Source organism: Larimichthys crocea, chromosome XVII (genome assembly GCF_000972845.2).
Source record: "Larimichthys crocea isolate SSNF chromosome XVII, L_crocea_2.0, whole genome shotgun sequence".
Lineage (NCBI taxonomy): Eukaryota > Metazoa > Chordata > Actinopteri > Sciaenidae > Larimichthys > Larimichthys crocea.
The window spans coordinates 24,595,283-24,618,131 of NC_040027.1; the positions used below are offsets into that span (position 1 = coordinate 24,595,283).

Below are 22,849 nucleotides of genomic sequence, written 5' to 3' on the forward strand. Positions count from 1 at the left end.
CTTAACATGAAAACTCAGAATCAGAATTTGAAAACATATACTTTAAGCCCAATGATGTCGCTCAGTCTGCGGCAACAATAATTCAGTCAAGTCCAGCCAATCATGGAGAATGAGGTGGTCAATTCTATGTAGATGTGGCCATAACATTTGATTTCCCAGGCTCATCTGTTTCATCTGAATGTACAGTGGTCCGAAGTGAAGTCCGTGTCAATTTACGGATGGTGGAGGATATGATGGAGCCCCGAGACCAGTCGATGCGTGGGTAGATTCTCTTGAGAACTGCTCTGCGAAACAGGATGTATACCCACGGATCCAGGATCTGGTTCCAGGTGGCGAAGCGTATACATAGAAGCAGCTTTTTGATTTGGAGAGGACTTCCGGACAGCACAGTTTCTGCAATAAAGATCTGGTGGTAAAGGGGTGAAGTATAGAGACAGATGGATGAACAAAAAAAAAGGTAAAGAGACGACAAAGATTATGGAGAAGGGGGTTAAAGAGAGGAAATCATAATTGAAAGAGTGGAAGAATATATTAAAAATAAAGCACAAGAGGGAAGAACATAAAATTGGTTAATATTGCATATACACACATATGTGTGGAGCAGTGGCTGTTGCAACACAATTATCCCCCCTGTTGCAGAATTTATTATGGCGTAGCCTTATTAGCATTAAACCCAACAGTCTCTTGTGGGGGCAAACATGCTAACAAGCTCCTTCAGGAATGACATATTGGCTTATTGTTGTCTCTGTTCCAAACTCAGCTCATGTCAAAAAAACATTTACGTTTAGGCTACATCCATGCAATGTAATAAAAAAGTTAGCTGAATCTCCTTCATGGGGTTAAAAAAGCATGCAAGTGTTGAGATGATCAAGTGCAAACCACAGAGGCAAGCTTTTCTCAGAGGCAGAGGTGCTCCAAAGACTGATACAACTAAATAATCACAGTTTGTCCAGGGTACAATTTAGCCTAGTTACCAGCTTCCACTTTCACAGAAGTTAGCATTCATTGTTTTACTTACAAGCAACAAGGCTACTTCAAGGTCTGAAAATCGACTCCCTGCTGCCCCCGCGACCTGACTAACGGATAAGCGGAAGAAGACGAGACGAGATCATAAGATCATAATATTTCTGCAGCTCTGCTTCAAGGAAAAAACTTTGAGGAAACATCTTTAACCTATCAGTGGTTTACTCTCAGAATCCATCTGTGTTAATTTCATGAAATGAAAACAGAAATGTTGTTGTTGACAAGGAATGGAATGAAGTGAACATAGCAGCATGCTCTCAGTGATACTTTGAGCTTATGGGTAGTGGCATGAAAGCTGTAAGGCACGGAGCCAACCAGGGGTGCCCAAACTGTTTCCCTTGAAGGGCTATAACGGAAACTTAATGGAACAAGCTAACATCTATTACATGTATTGTATTTTTAAAATGCAAAATGATATTAGGATCCCATTGTCCCTTAATTGACTGACTTCCTGCGCAGCGTCCTGCTGCCCACCGCCGATTCTGAAAAAGTTAAACTTCATGGCAAGCCCCACTTTGGGCAGCCCTGGAGTAAATTCTAATGTACAAATGAGTCCATCTGCATGGTTAATAGCACAGGTTTAGGATGTCCTGAGCCATAACCATAGCTCATAGTTATGGATGATGTGATGAGTTACAATGGGTAAGCTGTGTTGTTGTTATTATAACCTTTAGATATTTTTACTTTACTTTTTACTCGCCTGAAATGGGACCCTTGACACATGATGTATATCCAGGGGTCAAATATCTGATTGCAGGTGGCCATTCGTATGCCGAAAACGAGAGATTCAGGATTTACGGGATCAGCAGTCACGCTCATCAGAATATTTATCTGTGCAGGGTGTCACACAACCGAGGTTAGACAGTAAGGAGCGCAGAAAAATATGTCCTCCAGTCTAATGACCCTCACTCAATGCATGCTCTAAAGCTAAGATGCAGCATCTCTATAAAGCATTAGGGCTCTCTGATCACGCACTATCACAGACCACCGATTATAGTTACAGAGGTTCATGCTCAATTACACTGTTTGAAACAGAACCAGAGAACCAGCAGCTAAACAATAAGCACTTTGTCTTAGTTGGTTCAGGGGTCCTCAGAAAAATGCGGTCCACATAAATTTTTATTTATTATTGTATCTAATTTTTCTTTTTCTTTTTTTTTGACAAAAGATAACTATTGTATGGAAGTTAATGTGTCTCATCAACCCAAGTTTGTATCAACCTTAGATAACCTTAAATCTAAACATCAACAAGAAGTGTGCTATCAAGACAAAGCTAGAATCAACAAAAATGCTGTGCTTTTTCCACAGATGTCTAAGCAGGCGCTCAATGCAATGATTATCTCACTGCGATGTTGGCTAAAGCAGCTCACTGAACCAGGATCTCCAATTCTACACTTTTATATTGCTCTTACAGTGCTGCTTAAACAGGAGCTTTTCATTGTGGCTTCATCATTTCCCATAAGACCAGCCATTAACACATTACATGCACGCATATAGGACTTAGTCAGGGGCAAACTCACCAGGAGGGGGCACCAGCAGATAGAACCAATGATCATGATGAGGATGAGCTGAACCATCATCTCAATCTCGTGATCTCGGCGGCGCTGGGTCCTATCCTGTCCACAGCACACCTTGATCAGTGTCACTACGCTCACTGTGTTCAGTACAAATGACATGGCGACACTGATCAACCCGGCCAAGGAGAAGATGAGGGAGAAATACAGGTCAGTTCCCTTCGAGCTGATGTTGAAAAAACACCAGGAGCCAGGTATCTGCATGTGGTAGCTCCCAAGGCCTGTTAGGGGCAGTAAAGCTATGATGCCGGCAGTCAACCACACCATCAGCACCATATTGACTGTCCGGCTCCTAGGCATGCTGGTGGAGCGTGCAAATGGACAGTTGATGCCAACACAGCGCTCCAAGGCCATGGCGGCACCAAGGAGCAGTGGGCACAGCCCATAGAAGACCATAGACATGCCCATGAAGTTGCAGAAGTGGCAGTTCGGATCTAACTGGCGCCAATTAAAGTATGTGACATAGTAGGAGATCACGATGCTGCCTGTGACCAGAAGACCCATGAAATCAGTAATCACCAGCCCGCCCAGGAAGATCAGGAAGGAAGAGCGTGATCGGCTCTGTGTCTGCCGGAAGGACTTCAGGAGAACAATGAAGGCGATGAGATTGGACGTGAGACCCAAAGTGGTAAAGATTGCTGAGTAGGCAGCCACACCTTTGATTCGGGGGAATGGAGGGCTGTTGATGGAGAAGCAGAGTGGGGTGTTGTTGGAGAGTGGCAGGGCTGAGGCATTCATGGTGGTCAGCGTAGGGCGGGGTTGTTGGATTTAGGTGATTCAAAGATGGACAAAAAGTACCGGTGTGAGGAATTCCATTTCTCTCTTCATCCTCAAAAGTAAAAAGAGAAAATATAACTTTCAAGTAAATACAATGAAACATACAATACAAATGAGCAAAGGGAAAGAGTGACATAGAACAAGAACTGGACAGTTACAGTGTTTTTCTTGCACTTCATATGTGGCAACCATCATGGCAAAGCCTATGTGAAGCAATACATTTCTGTTTACTTATTTGGATACAGTGCTAAGTTGATCATCCAACCTTTTTTATTCATGATAATTATGTTGTAAAATTGCTGATGCTGAAAATGGATTTCATCTATTTTCTATTATTCTCGGGTCATATAAGGCCAGTCTGGCCACAGGAAAAAATGAAGAAACACACTTATCATCTAGCACTATAATTGCTGTATGCAACACTCTCTCAGCACCCTTTCCTTCGTATTGTGAAATGTGCAAAGTTGAACCAGGTAATTGGACTGTAAACTGTAATGGACAATTACAAAGGGCCGTTTCTGTAATTATTTCTTTTTAACCTGTCTGATCACTGGACTCCTCTTGTTGTTTGCCCTTAATGTTTTTCTGGTGATGTTCCCAGATCTCAACAAATAGGTATAATATTATTGTTACTAATAAGAATGATTGCTAAAATTACAAAAATAAGATCCACGTATGATGATTTTTAGGATGTCCATGTAAACCATATAAAGCCAATTAACAGCTCAGATACAACACATACATCACCAACAACACCGCCCACAAACACATGTAGACAGTGACAGCAGGGTACAGAGATGGAGAGACTGAAATAGATAGAGTAGGCATATCCTGGCAGGAAATGCAGTTATGTGAACAGAACTGGCAGAGACACCAACAGGAAACAAACAAATAATGTCACAGTCAGTCCATGATATTGTCCATAGTGGCCTACCCTCAGTATACTGTCTGTCATAGTCAGATTATATGAGACCAACATTAGAAATATGTGTAAAATCAGCATTTTTCCTAATCAAAATATTTAAATAATGACATATCATGTGGCTATCGGTATTATCCTGAAATAAGATAAAGGACTAAACAGGAAATATAAAAGATCCATGATGTTATAACTCAAGAATGAACAATATAATATACACTGATGTCTGTGAGATACTTTATGGATTAACAAACACTGATCAGATCAAACCCTCACAACGAGCCCTTTATAACCACAAAGTGAATGAGTCTTCTTACATGGAGTCTGCCATGTTGTACTATCATGTTTCTATAGTAGCTCAGAACACAGAGATTAAACACTGGCTCCAGATAGGGACTGTCAAGTTTTTGTGAGTTTTGAAGCCACTGTAGTTACTCCTGCACACAGGAGTTACAGTTAGTTGCAATCTGCAACCTCACCATTAGAGGGCACAAAATCCTATGCACAGGACCTTCAGGAAATAAGGAAATTTGGTCAAAATAAAGGAGAAAGATAAAAAAGAAAGAACATGCAATACACAGAAGATAAAAAATAAAGATATGAAGAGTTCTGTTTCTATTAATAATGTGCTGACAGAGACATAAACTTGGATCAGAATGAAGTTGGAAGCTGGAAGAAAACTTTGCATGTTGTTGGTGGATGGTAATTATAAATTCAATACCTGGAAATGGTGTCATAGGAATATTTCTTACATATGAAAAAGATATTTCCTTATAGTCTATTGTTTAGATTGCATACATTAACACACTCGACTGCACAGGATATTACAATAAGATTGGTATCTTCATCTAAAAAGCGGAAGAAATTTAGAAGGCTGCAGCACAGACTTTATTTCAGCGCATTGGCTTTTGGTCAACAGCATCTATATAATTTATTATTATTATTGTTTTGTAATATTAGTGTTAAACTTAGAAACTGGAAAAGAATAAAAGACTTCTCTCACAATACACAACGATGCAATTGTGCACTGCACACTTTCACATGCCTGGTGTAGCGCACACTGGTACTTTGACAGAAACAGACCAAAACATCTGACAGTTTAACTGCACCACAACAAAACCAACAAACAGATGTCTTTTTTTAGCTTGGCACACCCTTGAATTTACAATATGTCTCTCCTAAATGAGACGAACTACTAACAATGTGTGTGAGCGACAATGTGTTGGATCCTACATGTAATTTCCATCCTTTAAAAAATGTATATTCACCATTGCCCATGAAGTTGGAATAACATGTTTTTACCTCTTCTCATGAAATGATTCGTGCATGAAGTGTATCTTCTCTATCTTGGGGTGCCAAAATATGGTTACAGTATGGAATTTTGGACAGATCAGTGTACAAAAAAAAGATACATTTTGCCAAAAGATACATTTTTTGGGTGAGAATAGAGAGAGGGGGAAATGACATGCAAGAGCCACAAGTTGGATTCCAACTCTGAGGCAAGGACTGAGCCTCTGTGCACCACTTGGCACCCACTCTACCTTTTTTTTTTTTTTTTTTTAACTATTTTTTAACTGAGAAATTGATCTTATCTTTAATTCTGCTTTTGATCTGATGCTATAATGGTATCATTTTGTAAATACATGATTCATTATAGCCATGACTGCAAGTCACATTTTCCTAAAAGGCAGAAAACATTAACGTGATAAATTTTGGACCTTCCTGACTAGACTATTATCATGTCCTTCCATCCTTAGAAAATTCTAGCATTAGACAGACAGGGCTTGGCGCCAGTTATTGTGTGACCTTGAAGGCCTATTTAGTGTACCATTAGCCAAAAGTGCCTGCTAGTGTCTAAAATCAATAGGTCGTGTTCCTAATTGCTTCATTTAGGTAGTCCAATGGTTTCCTATTCAAACTAATGGTAAGTGGCAATAACTGCACGGAGAAGGGTTTGCAAAATCATATTTGTTCAAATATTAAACATGTTGGCTCTACAAGACTCCATCCTTTAAAAATGGGGTTTATACTGCATTGGCTGCTATACTACTGTCTATCCAATATCCTGCTCAATCCATCAGCATTGTATATGATGATTTTTCATGTCCATATTGGAAATGTATTCATATAGTCTCTTAATAAAATGTTGTTATGCATTACTTTATGGAGTCAAAAAGCACAAGAAAGCAAGCACTAAATATGGGAAATATTAGTAATAGTGTGATCAGCTCAAAGGAATCTGGCCCTCTGCACCAGTTTCACCAAGCCAAATAGTTTTGCATTTAGTTTATTCAGTCCATTAAGTGGTTTTGTGCTCATTATTTCTAAGACCCAGAATATAGCCTATGATATCAATAATAAAACCATGAGACAGGTAACTTGTAAAGGTTGTCTAGAGAAATTATTAGCAGGCACCAGTGCAGTTAATTTATCAAGCCTGGCCAATTTTGATATTATGTGTTAACCACAAGATAACCACATCTAAAAAATCATCATCATAAATCTGACAAAGTTGTTATTCAGCTCACAAAATTAGAGTTAGAGGTAGAATTTGATGTTTGTTTAAAATGTTGAAACAATATTCTGTCATTACATTATAGTAATTCCAATTATGTGTTTGTCCATACAGTGAGCACCAAAATTAGTGAGTGCAGCTTTCTTGCAATGGAAGGCTACTAAAAGTCTAAAATATGACTTCAAGTGACACGATAACAAACAAAAAGCAGAAGTTAAACTATGCTTAATACTTCTAAACTAGGGTACATTTGCACATCAACAAAACTAAAACTAACTGCTAATTGCAACCTCTACTGGGTGCCCTGACAAAAAGGAATCCTAGAATAACAGCATTTATTTTGATAGTAGCAATATTTATAACCATAAATGTACAAACAAAAGGTTGGCTGTCATACAAATATCATGAACAAAGTTTGTACTATAGAAAACCATTCCTCATTCCACAGTTTTTTTTTGGTTCCTCTACAGTTTAGATATCAAATGTTACATTGCAGGTATAAGTTAATAATTTGTTGTTTCCCAATGTAGATATAAAGTGTCATAAATAAGGCTGTTTTTAAAGTATCTCCATAAGTTCACAAAGTAACTCAAATTTGTCTTACCTCCACAGAAGTGTTTTCAGGGACCAAGTTGACTCATCCAAACCATGTTTCTGCACTTGTGTGATTAATGATAAGAATACAAACAATAGCCACAAGGAGAAGTGGGAAACATGACACATACACCTAGTCCCATCTGATGGAAATGTCCAGCATAAATTCCTACAGCAGACTGTTAGAACTAACTCCCTTCCCCCGGTTTCCCCCTCAGCCGATGATATACTCATCTCCTCCCCTTCACCCGCTCTTCCTTTTGCTCTATTCACTCCTCCCCGGAAAACAAAGGGGAAGGGCGCTGGGACGGCACAGCACATTTTAGACCGAAAAATGTGCAACAGACAGAAGTCGTAAACTGGATTCAGTGGTGCACAGTGGAGGAAAAGGGCATTTGTTTCATGTTTGATTTTAAAATAATAAATGCATTCTGCACATGTGTGTAATAAGGGTGGAGGCTATGATAAACTATTAATAGTGTTGCTTCCCCTAAAGTCTGCAGAAAGGGATCAATAAAAGATTATTCAATGTGCCAAAATATAGGATTGGACATGCTTTTTTGTACTAAAAACATAAAATGCCAAAAAAAAAGAAAAATAAAGTTGATAGGGGCTACAGTATATCTGATGGTTTCCTCATGAAAAACTGACACTGACACTAATAGCTTTTCTTTGTTGACTTCTGTTGACCTGAGACTTAAGTAAATGGAATAATTAACTTATTATCAACCTATTTAAACAGACGGTAACATTAGATTCAAGACAATTCTGCAACAAGCATCACAAATCTGGACACACCAACAGCAGATGGTTTTAATTTTTAGTCTTTTCTTTCATGTAGAGTCTGTCTTGTGCACAGTTTATATAACTGAATAACTTGTTCAGATAGACACACGCAGTGCAGATGTGGCCATGTCTGCCAAATTCTTTCTTCTCTGCTAAGCACAGGTCTGTAAATCAGTTAAATTACCATGATAATCTACTAGAGGACTGCGGGAATGAAGGTAAAAAACTGAGATTGCAGCAGTAAACCTGCTAAAAACTAAGAGCTAACAACATTATGTTGCAGAACTCACAAGGATCAACAAAGGAATGTTAAGTGTCAATTGGAGATAAATCTAAGCCAGTATATTTATTTATTTATTTATAACCTGCTTTCACTTCATTAAGGGCAAAAACCTGATTATCTGGACTAACCAGTAAGTTATGTTAAACCAACAATATAATATAACAGGACATGAAGCTTTGTGTTGACATAGATCACATGTCTTCACATAGAACAATAGAGACTGTGCTACCATGAACAGTTGTTATTCAAACATACTAGACGGAGCAGTAGGAGGAGCTGAAGGTGTACATGGTCAACCAAAAAAAATTGATTGTAACTTGTAAAATTGAATTGCCAACTCGGCCAACAAAACACACACAGTATCATACATCCTTCTGCAGCCTCTTAGGCAGAAAACATACTCATAAAGATGTTTGGTATCTATCAGCAACTGAGAAGGAGTTGTAAAAGCAGAAGCATTAGATATTTGCTAAACTCTGATGAGTCTTTAAGAAAGAAATTAGAACAAAGGAAATAATTAAGACAAGATAGGAGATAGAGTGGGAGTGGAGAAGTTGTCACGTCATGACACGCCATCATATCATCTCTCTCGTTTCAGAGCTCATGAAGCTGCGACACAAAAACTGCAGGAGATGAAGAAACACTCAGCTCTCATTACCTTGCTGCCCACTGAGAGAGAGATAAACAGAGTTGAACAGGTTTGTAATGGTTTCAGGAAGCTCGACAGGGGAAGAAACATATCTGACCAAAATGCTCTGCAGGACCGTTCGTATCCGGACATGTCTCAGAGTGTCCCATAGTGAAATGCCATGGCTTTTCCTCCCTTCTCCAAAGCCATTCCTGTCTGCTAAACTCTTCTCTGAAACTTTCCTTTTTTTTTTTTTTATAAAGAATTTGATATCAATTGTCTTTTTGAAAGTTGGTGCCCTGAGGTGAATTTAATGTGAATTAAATTATGTTATTTAATATGAACAGCATTTGGGTAGTGTATTTAGACATTTGTGGTGTTTGAAGTGTGGGAAGTGATTGTATTCAGGTGCGCATTTCCGGTGAGGGTGGGAACACACGGCACGGGACGCGGGGCCTTGTAGTCTGCTTGTTAACTGCCTGAACACACAAACACAGACACACAGACTAAGTACACGAGTATGACGATTCTTTAAACAAACTGAATTATTATGCGGACTGAGCTAAGTTAATGATGCAAACAAAGGCAAACTCACCACAGCCTGCTGCTCTGTCCTCCCGTGGTGTCACATATGGTCCCCGAGGACAGCAGTAAGTAGGAAGTGGGAGCAGGTAAGTTTGTGTGATTATGTAAATATGTTTATTCATGTATATGTATTTGTTGGGGTGTTTACTAATGGTATATGGGTTTGTGAATAGGTGTTTATATGGTATTTATGTAAATATTTATGGTTTATTAATATGTGTGTAAAGGTATTTATGTAAATATTTATGGTTTATTAATATGTGTGTAAATAGGCAAGGCACCTATCAAGGGTTTAATCCAATTAGTCATGTGACTAAGGAGAGGGCTAAAAAGGACTCAGAAATGTTTGTTGGGGGTAGAGAGTTGTGGAGTTGGTATGAGATTGGAGAGTATTGGAGAGTATTGGAGAGTATTACAAATTGGATTGCGAGTATTATTGTTATTGGTGTAAAGTGTTTGGATTCTGTATGTGTGTGAATAAACACACATTCATTGCCACCCAAAGAGTCATTCTCTTGTTATTTTGAAATGAAAGCCAGAAACATGATCACATCATATACATTGAGTGACTGTAGTGAACGTAACTTTATAAACAGCCTGCAAGAAAACTTTTCCCAGACATATTACTGGAATGAACTAGCAGAGAGCTAATTTACCAATTATCCTCTTGAAGTAGCTGACTGGCTCCTGACATGCTCATACATGCACACATGCCAGTGATAAGCCTGCTTATCAGCTAAACACATTTCAGTTTAAGGAAATGAACCAAAAAATCCAAGCAAATTAAGACACAAACAGATCCACCAAATTGACAACATGTGTAGCTTTCAGGGGAAAAAAAAGCTGAGGCTAAGAAAACACAACCAAATACAGAAGCATGCTGCAAATAGTCTGGTCTGGGATCACTTCCCGGCAAAGCATTCTGTCTTGCCTCCTTGATATTGTCTCTTTAGAGAAAAACAAGATAAAGACACAAACTGGAAGCTAGCAACCATGGTGGACTCTTGGACTGTTTGAGGGTCAGGGGGGAAGAAGTAAAAAGGGCACCAGTGTGCACAATCTCATGATGCATTTATGGGGAAACACTTATAAACTGTGGATAAAATAGTTTTATTGTATATCCACTGTACCTCTGAAATCAAACACACTGAGAAACTTTAATTATTCATTTTTTCTAATATTGACCATCAGTCATGTTAGAAATAAAGAAGAAGAAGACAAAAACCAGATCACTGACGTCAACACCAACATGGTAATTTGCAAAACGCTGTTGTTTGTAGCGGCATTGCTGCTTCCACCTGCAACTAAAATGAAGCATCCAGCTGCTGGGAACAAACAGACAGGTTCTGCTTAGTTTAACTCCAAACTGCTCCATTTGGCAGCTAATTGCATTAAGGGTCAGGTGCTAATGTCCTCAGGTTGCCACTCTAGTTCCTCAACTCAGAGCTATTTGGCAAGCACGATGCCGAAGCACAAACCGGTTGAGGTTTCTGGGTTTCCGACAACGCTTCAATCAGAACTGTCCAGGTTGAAACTCTAGAGCTAAGTACCTGGTTCATTATTGATGAGGAGCTTTCATTCAAATTACATGTTAAAAATTTGATCTCCAAATTAAGGGTGAAGCCCGGTTTCTATTACAGAAACAAATCATGTTTTTCCCTCAGAGCTCAGAAGTTTCTGATGTCAGCCACTTTCTTGTACTCGATTATGGCGATATATATGTCAACTTCAACCAGCTGCCTTCACTCCTGTCTATCACTGTGCTTTGAGGTTTATCACTGCATGCAAAAGCTGGCATGCCTTCCCTGAATATAAGACGCTATACACACTGGAAGTCACCCTTGTGAAAGAGGTCTTGATCTCAATGGGTTTTTTATCTGGTTAAATAAAGGTTATAATAATATTAGCAATGCACATCAAAGAAGCATTTTTATGCAATCTCACTACAAGAATTACAAATGTTGTTCAGAAAAACACAATGCAAGGTCTATTGTCTCTGTGCTATGCTTCACTCTAAATCCTGACAGAAAATCCTCAAGTATTCTTGTGGAGAAAGTCACACAACTGATGGCTTCAACTTTCTCAAGTATCTTAGAGAGAAAGATAATAAAGACAGATTAAGCAGATCCAATAAAAAAGTGCTAACTAGAGGTAAAACGTCCTTGAGCAGCCCGGTTGGGTTGGGATGTATGAGACAGGTTGATGGCTTTAATAAAGAAATCATTGAAGTTATTTGATGAAGGTCATTGGGAGAAAAGCAGTCTAAATATATATCAGGTTTTACAGCTGTTTCCAAACTTATTGTGTAAGAAGGCAGATCAGTGGCTGTTGAGTGCAAGAGGTGATTAATTTTGTCTGTAATCGTTATGATTTTATCATTAAAGAAGTACATGAAGTCATTACTACTCAGACCTAAAGGAAAACAAGGCTCAATTAAGCTGTGGCTGTCAGCCTGGAGATAGTGCTGAAAAGAAACCTGGGGTTATTCTTATTTTCCTCTATTAATGACACAAAGGTGCATTTAGCCATTAGAAATCTGACCAAACACCAACCCAATCTTAACACTAGCCAACAAATCAGACTATATAACTGAATATTGTCACCACAAGACAGCATCAACAGCTTTTCAAAACACTCCCAATAAAACATTGAGATTGAGTTACTGAGTCACCATTATGAAGTATTTCATAAATTATATTTCAAGCATCAATCTATCCCTTCCAACACAGTATCACACTCAACTGAAGCAGAAAAAACAAAAACAAAAACAATCTTGCTATACAAATTTGGACTGTATTTGTCACCTTAATGACCTCAATCTAATCTGATTCTATGCAACATGAGCCCGAGGGGAGGCCCTTCTGCTTCAATTTCCTTAACAATGAACTAGCCTAGAAAGGCCAGAGAAATCTGTGAGTGTGTTATGATATCTCATTTGGCCTTTTTTAACTTTATTTCACAGAGACAGCTGAAGAGTGACAGGAATGTGGGGAGAGAGAGATGGGTAATGACGGGAAAGAGCCACAGGTCAGATTCAAACCCTGGGCCGCGGCGGCAAGGACTGAGCCTTTGTACATGGGGCGGATGCTCTACCGACTGAGCTAAATGCCAGGCTAACTCTTGACCCTTATTGGATCGATACTGAATTTCATCTGAGGACCACTATTGTATAATGTCTGACTGACCTTAAACTACCACAGACTTTGCACAGTTGCCAGCTGTAACTCAATGGTGGACAGAAGATCTTCCCTGAAACAGTGCCCCAATTAAATCCTTTCTCACACATTCTTGTTTCCAGAATTACATTTTATTGAGGTCTTTACAAAAAGAGCTCTTACCCTTTGAAGGACAGTCTCAATTTCAGTCAGGAACAGCTCGTCAAACTCACTGTAAAAAACCACAACAAAATATAACATGGAAAACAAACAAAAGTAAGGTCTAGGCACAAACTCCCACAAGTATTATGCCTTCCTGATGCTGCTGATTTCTGAAATAAGCTGCTTGGTGGTGCCATGACTAACAGTAAATGACAAAATTCCACCTGCTAGACTGTAGAAAGAAGTAATAAACTGGACTCTAAACTGGAGAATGGGTTGTGGAAGAAAATACTTCCTGTGAAAAAACTGTATGTATGGTTTTTTCACAAAAAGTCTTATCACCTATTATTTATAACTCAACATATTTCCTCGTATAGCTATACATGGTCTCAGTGGTGGGTATTTTTGCATACAAAACATCTGTTTGCAGAGCCCTTCGCTCCTTCTTGCTCCCACTTCTCTTATCATCATCTCAGCACAAACACAGCGCATTTCAATAATCCCATTAAAATTTGCATATCCATTTATATATATATAATCACAGATATATAATGACAGCGCTTACTCTCTATTCCCTAAACACGAATCTCTGCATGTGATGAAGAGAAAAAAGGGCACCTTTGGGAGATACAAAGAACTCCAGAATTACACAATCATCAGAGGCACCTTGAAGCAAACTGTCGTCTACTTTTGTGCCTTTGTTTCTGCAGTCTAACCCCAACTGATCTCATCATATCAACTTCATTACTCTCTACCTCTCTGTGATCGTAAACTGAAGATTGGATTCATTGTTTAACCACAGACCAGCCTGAAACTCCTATTAACGTTACAATTTATTTTACATGCATCACTTTCTACCATTCTGTTCACAGTATAAATTACCTGCTCTGCTCTATTGTTCTCTTTGTCGCTTACCTACTCTGTGTCTGTAAGCTCACCGCATCGCAGTAAATTATATTAAACTCCACTCCGACTAACACCTTAAAAGGATTCTGAGTGATTTTCTCAACATTATGCAGAATCAGGCCATAGTAGGACAATTGACACCCAATCTCATATCTATTCTAACACAATATTTTAACTCCCACATTCACACACAAACATAAACACATGCCGTCTCCCTCGCTTCTGCATCCATTATACACTACTTGTTCGTACACATTCCCACACTCCCATTCACATATTCCACCTCTTTATTTTATCAGTGTTCATTTTACTGCATACATGGCCTGTATATATTTGTTATGCATATTGAACATCTCATGACTGTAAATGAATAGCCATGGCATGCACTCACAAGCTAAAAGGAAGCATTTAATCATTTTAGCAAACTACAATCTAATTTGTCTGCACCAAGAAAATCGATTCACAGTCCCACAATAGTTCCCGAAATTACAATTACAGTTCCTCTTATCTTCAATGAGCGATGTCTATTTTAGCCCATGCACATCATCTCAGAGCTTCATCTTTACAGACCTTTATGGTATTGCAGATTAATTTATGTTCTCATACCTATGGACCAAATTTAGATGATCATTCTTTTTTTTTTTCTTTCCTTACTTTTTCTCTCCTAATTTCTGAAATCGTATTTGAAGATTTTGATTGTCATTAACACCTCAGCGGACAGACAAAGTTTTTTTTAAGTGTTTTGAGAAAATGATTATCAATGTGTAAATTTGACCACTGTGAAATGAATCAATCTCACAGATTAATCAACACAGAGTGAACAAAAATAGTCTTTTTTCCCCTCCACATCATCATACTCGGTTTCTGTTTGTCACCTTAATGTGGCAATCTCAAAGACTTTAATTTAGATAAATGTTAAGTCAATATATATCATCTACTTAGGTTACACAATGATGAATGACCCACTGATGACAGTATTGCAGTATTTATACATTTACAGTATTACAAACTTCTGAGGTCTTGGAGTCTGGAGCTTGAAGTTTTGAGAACTGAATTCACAATTAGTTAATCATCTTATACAACACTAGTCACAGTTTTCTTAGTGATCATCTTTTCTCTAAGTTATATCATTATAAACTTAGAAATATGTGTAATGTGTACAAAAATGTGAACAGCTTAAACAAAGCAGACATGGACAGTGATTAATGCTCAGTTATGTTTGGATGAACTAAATCGAATGAATTGTGAGTGTCTGTGTGTGTTTTCAGTCAACTTCTCACAACATATCGCTGATATACTGTACATCAGTCTACAAACATCAGCTGTAGGTATTTTGTTTTGTTACTCAAATGAGCCGTGAAAGTCCAGTAGAAAACAGGCTAAAATCACACAGCTGCCTGTGAAAACAACCAACTAAATGTGGCCTGAACTCAGCCAGAGGGTCATAACTGTAGCAAATGTATCCACGGTTGCAGTGCAGACTAGACAAATGGGTTCTTTTTTCTTAACATTAAGCAAGGCAACAATACATATGACACTCATTTGGAAATTCTATGGGAGTTGCAGATTATTTCTTTGGGTCTTCTTGTAGATAGGAACGCAGCTTGAAATATAGCTGAAAAAAAAAGGTCTCCTCTCACTTCATTCCTATCCATCTGTGCAGACATGTTGGAACAGAAGTGGAGAGTCCAATTACTCAAGGTGAAAAGTGTGACTCATATCGCCAGTGCATTGTGATGAGGCCCTGTCTCAGTGCAGAACCTTTTTTTCATTACAATTAGTGTCTCTGAAACTGTGACACATTTTGTACATTTAACAGAATTGCCTAGAGCTAAAAACAGGTCCTCAGTGAAAAATAAGTGTTAATGGATGCACTACAGTCTCTTGACTGTTGCTGTACTTTCATGCCACTTCCTGAGTCACTGAAATACAGTGTACTATGGATGAGAAGTAAACCAAACAGAGTGACTACAGAGTTCGGTTCAACAGTTCATCTTCCCCGACTCAGGTAAATTTTTGCTTTAGATCTTGGAGCAAAACAAGTTCCCGACAAAAACAAATAGGTTAAAAAGAGCACTCACATTAATGCACCAGCTCAACTTCACAGTAACCTCACTGAAATTTCCATATACTAACAATGCTACTGTTGTTTAAAAATAACTTTGGGGAGCTGTTAATTATGCTTCTGTGCCTCCCAAATGATCCAATGCTCTAAAAAAGAAAAAAGAAAAAAATAACTAACCAAAACAAAGCAAATAAAAAACACAACAAACATGCCACTGAAAGCAGCATTAGGTAGAACTTAGTATTTTGCTGCTGTTGTAAATATGGACAGCTGTACGTGTTTTTTTCTTTTTGTTATGATTGAGCACATCTTGGTGTCTTTCTGCGTTTTATTTTACAAAGATCTCAACATTTTTTTTCATCTTTGATCCCCTTTTGGTCTCTTTACCTCTGTTATGATGTCCATAGAGGCTGCTGAGCCAGATCTGGCATGACACCTGACTAACAAACCAACAGCTAACAGCACCTAATGATTGCAGAAGCTTACTGTCCATCAGGAAACTGTAATTAAACTCAGAGAGAAAATATTTTCTACATAAAATTCACCAAAATAAGTAACAGTGATTACATACTTGCGGGTGATCGCACCACAAAGTTACATACTGCAGATACAGGTGTACGGGCACAGAATGGAAATGAGCCATTATTCACCTCATTACGAGTCAATGTAGCATCGAAATGATATGAAATCTTTTATTTTATGTAGACGTTATACAATGGGGCTTGAACTGTGTTGTCCATTCATGGTGAAAAAGCTTTTCTTTTAGAGTAGATAGAAGAACAGAAAATATTAATAGTTCAAAAGAATCAAACGACACTCACAGTGGGCAGGGAATTGTAATATTTTCTTTAGTGTGAGCCCTCACATGAAATGTGGCCAAGCTGTGCTCTTTCTATCTAACAGTGCCTTAAAAGACGACAAGCATATCAGCCAACACAAATAACTGAACCGAAAGGCAGACAACTTGGAGCCCATGCGAAAAGAAATAAAATTAATTTATTGACAAGTTTTATTAAAGGCTTCCTGCTTCATCTTTCACCTACTGTACTTACCCTAAATATGAGCCCTCGTGTTCTTCATGTGCAAAGAAGGATTATTAGACGAGACCTTTGTTTTCACTCACAAATAAAATCGTTGTCTTGTTTTCTGTTTTTGCAGTTTTATATTGTTACTTTCAGCTATTACTTTGTGGTGAAAGTAGCATAAAACATCACTGCAGATCTAACATACACCGGACACAATCTGTTCCAACTTTTCCCCTCTCAGAGGCGCAACAGAACACAGATGCCAAAACAAAGAAGAAGAACAGTTTCTTTCCACAGATCATCACTCTGAACCCTGAACAGGTAAAACATGCACACCAACCACCACACTGTGCCAAGGGAACACTCTCTATGTAACATTCACTATACCTGTAAATTATGGATTTCCACTGTTTAAATTAAGTTGCTTGTTCTTTAAATATGTAAATATTATTATTCACATACACGTAATATATATATATATATATATAGATATATATATATATATATTATATAATATATAATATATATATATATATAGTAAAGCTTTTAGCTATATATGCACATGTACATTAAGAGCAAGTCAAATGCCTGGTATGTGTACACATACCTTACCAAAAATGGTGATTCTGATCTGTACAACATTGTCATGACTGAAAGAACTGGGGCCTGAGCTAAAAAAACAAAACCATGGTTGTGTTTAACCATAATGTTCCACATGGCTACTCCCCAGAATACTATACCATCTTGGAAATGCACTGAAACGGCTGGGACACTAGGGGGAGAGAGATATCTTATTTTTGGATGACCTTGTCCCCATGGCAGTAGGCAGATATTGTTACACCGGAGGACTCTTACCATGATAGAGGTGCTGCTCTTATAGGTCTCATGTCGGTGGCTCATCCACTTCACTCCACTTTATGTTAATACCGCATGAGTACATAATGGTATCTCAGCTCATACCGCTATAGCATCATGCATAGACTGATTTTGCCCCCTAAACTCATAAAGACAGCATAAAGAACAAAGACAGAGAGCCATTTTCATTATGTGGTGAACTTCAGTGGATGCTGTGGTTAGTGAACACCCCCTTTTTACAGGGCTCATATTTGCGGGTTGACTGAGCATTATGCAAATTTTAGTGTGTGGATCCACTAGAATGAATAGATTGGACACGTACAGGGCCCCCGCCTGTGTTAGTAAAACTAGAATTATAATAGATTATCATCATTTTTCATTCTCAACTCAATTTCTCAGCTCTTCACTCTGCTGGAATGTGATTTAATTGTGCTCAAATCGACATGTTTACAGGGAGGCTTTAATGGCACTGCTGATGGTCTCATGTATCCTTAATCATTACTGTAAAATTCTCTTGAGAGCATCACAGAGCTGATAGCACTGTGAGGTTTTATTCTCTGCCATCATTCCTATGCTCTGTTTCCCATTACAGAACCATTATCCCCACAGTACTGAGCCTATTTTGTGATGAACTGGGTGTTTTAGCTGACATCTGAGACCAAAGTCCAAATGAGTTCTTGGAAACAACTGTAGAACAACAGTTTTCTTGAGGTAGAAGACTTTTCTGTTTGAGTACAAAGTTTACTGCTCTTGGAGTTGGTAAGACGTGAATGGTGACTGTTTCTAAATCCAAGCCAGATCATTATCTAACAGTAATTCTTACCAGAGACATTCCTTGTACTTTTATGGGCATACATAAACCTTCACTTGAAAGATGTGGCTTTTTTTCTCAACCAGTAAGCCACTTTAGACACTAGATCAAACACTTAATCTAAGAATGCTTTGAGAAGCAAACATTACAGAGAAATATTGCCTTGTATGCAATATTTAGTTGTAGGATTTTATTTTTACCAGCTGTGACAACTCTTTTTGTGACAATAATACAAACATGCATTGTAAATAGTAGAAATTGTGACACCAACATGGCCAAATGCCATGAAAAAAGCTTTGAAACTTCATTTTGAGCTTCATCAGAATAAGGGATCATAATTCATTTAGGGCAGTAATTATTCTACTTACATTAAGTTGTCATGGTCACTGGTGGGAAATCTCCATTCATAGGAAGTGATAAAAAAAAAACATTAACACAAACATGAAATATTATTTCCTGTTGCCAATTTTACACAATTTAAAACAAAGCAAACAAATAACATATCCAAAATAACTCAAATAAACACTGAACACTGCTCTGGCACCCACACTGGTAAGATGAAGACATGTCTAAGGGAGAGATCTCGGCCAAGTATGGTAAAAGAGGCACTGAAAGAGTTTAGCACTGTACTACCACAAAGTTTGAAGACAAGGAAGGGAATAAGGATGGTCAAAATGCAGTACAGACCAAGATATTCTAACTTTAGACCCTGAATCCTACATTCACCATAATGCAACGCTATCATTTTTCATTTGACTCCCTCTGTGTTTCTTTCAAAATCCAAGCACTGTCTTTGAAATGCAGCCTTGAAAAAAAAAGAAAAGATCTGTAGTCTGAGATCAAGTTGAAATAACCCTGAATAAAACCCTGAAGAGGATCCATCATGTGGGGAATGTGAATGTCCATACCAAATTTCATGATAGTCATCCAATGTTTGTAGTTGTATTTCTCTCTGGACCAGCATTGGACCTATCAATCAGTAAAGCTGTCTTGAGAACAAGGCCACTAGGACGGCTACATGTCAGATGTAAATAGAGGAGCAGATTGCATAGACAGAGGCAAAAATAGTAATGGTGGACAAGAGAAGTACGAAGTAAAAGGGGAAGAGCGAGAATGAAAATGAGAGGGTAGCCCTCCTTCCCACTCCAACAGGAACCTGTTTTAATAGCAGCAATCAGTCAGTGGTAGAGCTCTGGCTGGAAACAGAGAGACAGAAAGGATGGAGGGAACATAAAACAGATTGCAGGAAATAACAGCATGAGAGCATTAACACAGGAGTCATGTCACAGCACAGTTTTCAAATACTGCCATTTACTGCTGACAGTTACTCAAACAGGCAATCCAAAGCAGAGGGAAAAATGCAGCACTCAAGATAAACTATGTATGATTTATATGTAAAAGCATTCATTTGTATAGTGAAGCTTGATTTGTTGTGGTCACATCCAAATCTTTTTCAAAATGCACGGATTTCATGTGTTGGTCTAATAAAACAAAATGTGGAAGTCACTGCTAAACAGCATTACTAAGCATCTCTCATAATAATGTAATTAGAATTGAGAAAGCAAGAGCCTCTGGAGAGGACAATACATTTCAACACATCATCTACGTTAATCTTTGATTTAATTGAATGGAAATTGCTCTTCAGTGTGGGTATTAGAATGATGATATAACATATGACATCCTGCAGATGGCAGCAAAGCCATTCGAGAAAACAGCTCACATTTTTCTTCAGTAGGGGAAACAGATGGCAGAATTCAGCGAAAATACAGTTCAGACAATATAGATCTGCAATGTTAGTACTGTAGCTGTCTGTCTATCTATCTGCCTATCTATGCTTCTCCACCGTGTACACCCTCATGAGATTCAGTGATTATGAATTGACTTAAGTAGATGGATCTATCAAATGTACGTGGAATACCCTGTGGTAAGAAGAGATCCTGCTGTCTCTGCATTTTATTTATTTATTATTGCTCCTTGGCTGCTCATTTACATCGTCAAGATCTCAGTGCAGCGCTGCTTCCTCCGTGGTGAATCAGTAGGCATGTGGCATGGTACTCCTCTGACACCTTTACTATTCTGGCTGGAGTTCAAATGTCGGTAAATCTCTTATTATAAAAGGTGGTCATAAACACCTAATGGTCTGTCATGAATATTTTAGAGCCCTGAATATCATACAGAAATGACCTCTGGAAAACCACAACCTTAACAAGGCACATCTCAGACACATAACCTCCACAGCTGGTGCAACACAAGGCCCCTATCCTGATTCTTTTGGCTTTTCAGGGCATGATTGGATTGATCTGTCATTTGCAACAGAAAGAGCTTGGCCACGGGGCTGTGGATAATCCAATTTATTGCTTTGCCATTTATTACAAATTTCTGTAGCTTTTGGGTCCACTGTCACATCGATTCGTTGATTGCTTGCTTAGCTGGGTCCTAATGAGCTGCTGTCTGAATCACTGCATAATCACCGCCCTAATTCACTTCCTCGCCTGCCCTCACACTCGGTCTGTTGGCTCGCCACTATTAGAAAAGAATGGACTGAAACACAGCTCTCTGAGCAGACAATTAGTAACATCATCCTTGAAACGGGGTGTCATTTTGTGTATATTACCCTTTAATAAATGACAATCCTCTTGCAACTTGCCAGAATGTTGTCACAAATTGTTGTTTCAGGTGACAAGGAGCTTGTTGGCACATCATCTGCAGCTGATAAACGTGCAAATCAAACAATCTCTGGAGAGGCAGCTTTTGAGAACTCGAAATACTGGGATGATTCGCTAAACCACCATTAGATTATTTGGTCTGCATGTTTATAATTGATGTAAGCTTACATCCCTTAAATTACTGTGTGTACATATTTTGAAAATGGGGTACTGATGAAATTGTTACTAGGTGCAAGGGAATAAGTACAGGAAAAAGCAAATTAGCACAGTGTTCCTAGAAACAAGCTACCATATAAGTACTTTTAAAAATGAAATATTTTTTTTTTTTTACCATGAAAGAAGTTAGGGAGAGACTGAAGAGTAAGAAAAAGGGTGAACATGGGACTTCTTTACTTGATAGCTGTATGCTCTAGGCTTGCAATGTAATAATGAAGTTTTCAGTTTTCACACATTTTCAGTCTCGGTCTTTGTGTAACTAAAAAGTAATTAACCCATGCATTCTTGAAAAACCCCCCAGAATGTTTAATTCATTTCAAAACACTAAATTGTAAATAAGTATTTTGTTGATACTGCATATATACTTAATAATCACACTGTAAGTTGCGGTCTGTAAAGGCAAATAAAGTATGGTTTGGTTCCGATATTTTCTTCCATTTGCAGACATCTTACTTTGAGTTTATCAGATATCGAAGAGCCTCACTTGAGGATAGATGAGACAGCAAATACCAACAGGTGAAGGTTTACCTCTGCGCCAATATCAGCCTGTCTGGGTGGCATTTATCAAGCTTGAAGAGGGGCTTAAGGACACTCCAGGATGTGTTTGTGAAGAGGCTGGTGGACAAATAGAGGTAGGAGCTAATCAAGTCATCTATCAACAAAAGAAGTGCACCATCTGCGTGCTTGATCGCTTGTCCTGCAATCTCGTGTAGCACAGATGTTTGAAAGCAGGTTCTGGTGCAATGTATAATGTACGAAGTAAATTCTTGTGCAATTGAAGTACGGTAGTTAAAGAACTCTTGCTTAGCTTTTGGCATATTACCATAGATGTACTGTAGGCAGGCAAAGACATGAGGAGATATATCTGGAAATATCACATTATCACATATCATACTGTATCAGTAAACAATCACAGGCAAAATAGTTTTCAGACAACATTTCTTTAATACAAAGTCAACATATCTACATACACAGTGGCTTTAAACCAATTATTGTTTCAGTTAGAAGTAACAGTTTGAAAGTGATAGCTCTTGGCCCTCATACAAAGGAAAAACTATTTTGCTGAGTTTGGGTTCTTTTTCATTTTGTTATGTACTGTATATGTTCTATTCTTTTTGATGTCGTTTTTTGTTAGTGTTGTTTTTTTTGTTAGTCCCCCCCACCACCCCCCTCCCCCAAATATTCTGCGACATATTCCAGTAAATTTGGCGGCTGTTTTCAAAAGTCTAGCATCTTTACATGAAGTCAAAAGAGTAACACATTGCACAAGCTTCCAAAGACTTCCACGGGTTTCAGTTTGGCAT

General features: G+C 38.3%; 1 protein-coding gene across 1 annotated transcript; it reads right to left on the reverse strand.

Moving 5' to 3' along the window:
• Positions 1-27: 27 nt before the first annotated feature.
• tbxa2r (thromboxane A2 receptor) lies at positions 28-7,628 on the reverse strand. Its single transcript, XM_019256771.2, has 3 exons — positions 7,413-7,628; positions 2,544-3,426; positions 28-406 (listed from the first exon to the last, which is right to left on the reverse strand). The coding sequence occupies exons 2-3, from the start codon at positions 3,333-3,335 to the stop codon at positions 125-127; spliced, it is 1,074 nt and encodes a 357-aa protein (XP_019112316.1). The 5' UTR covers positions 3,336-3,426; positions 7,413-7,628; the 3' UTR covers positions 28-124.
• Between the last annotated feature and the right edge of the window lie 15,221 nt (positions 7,629-22,849).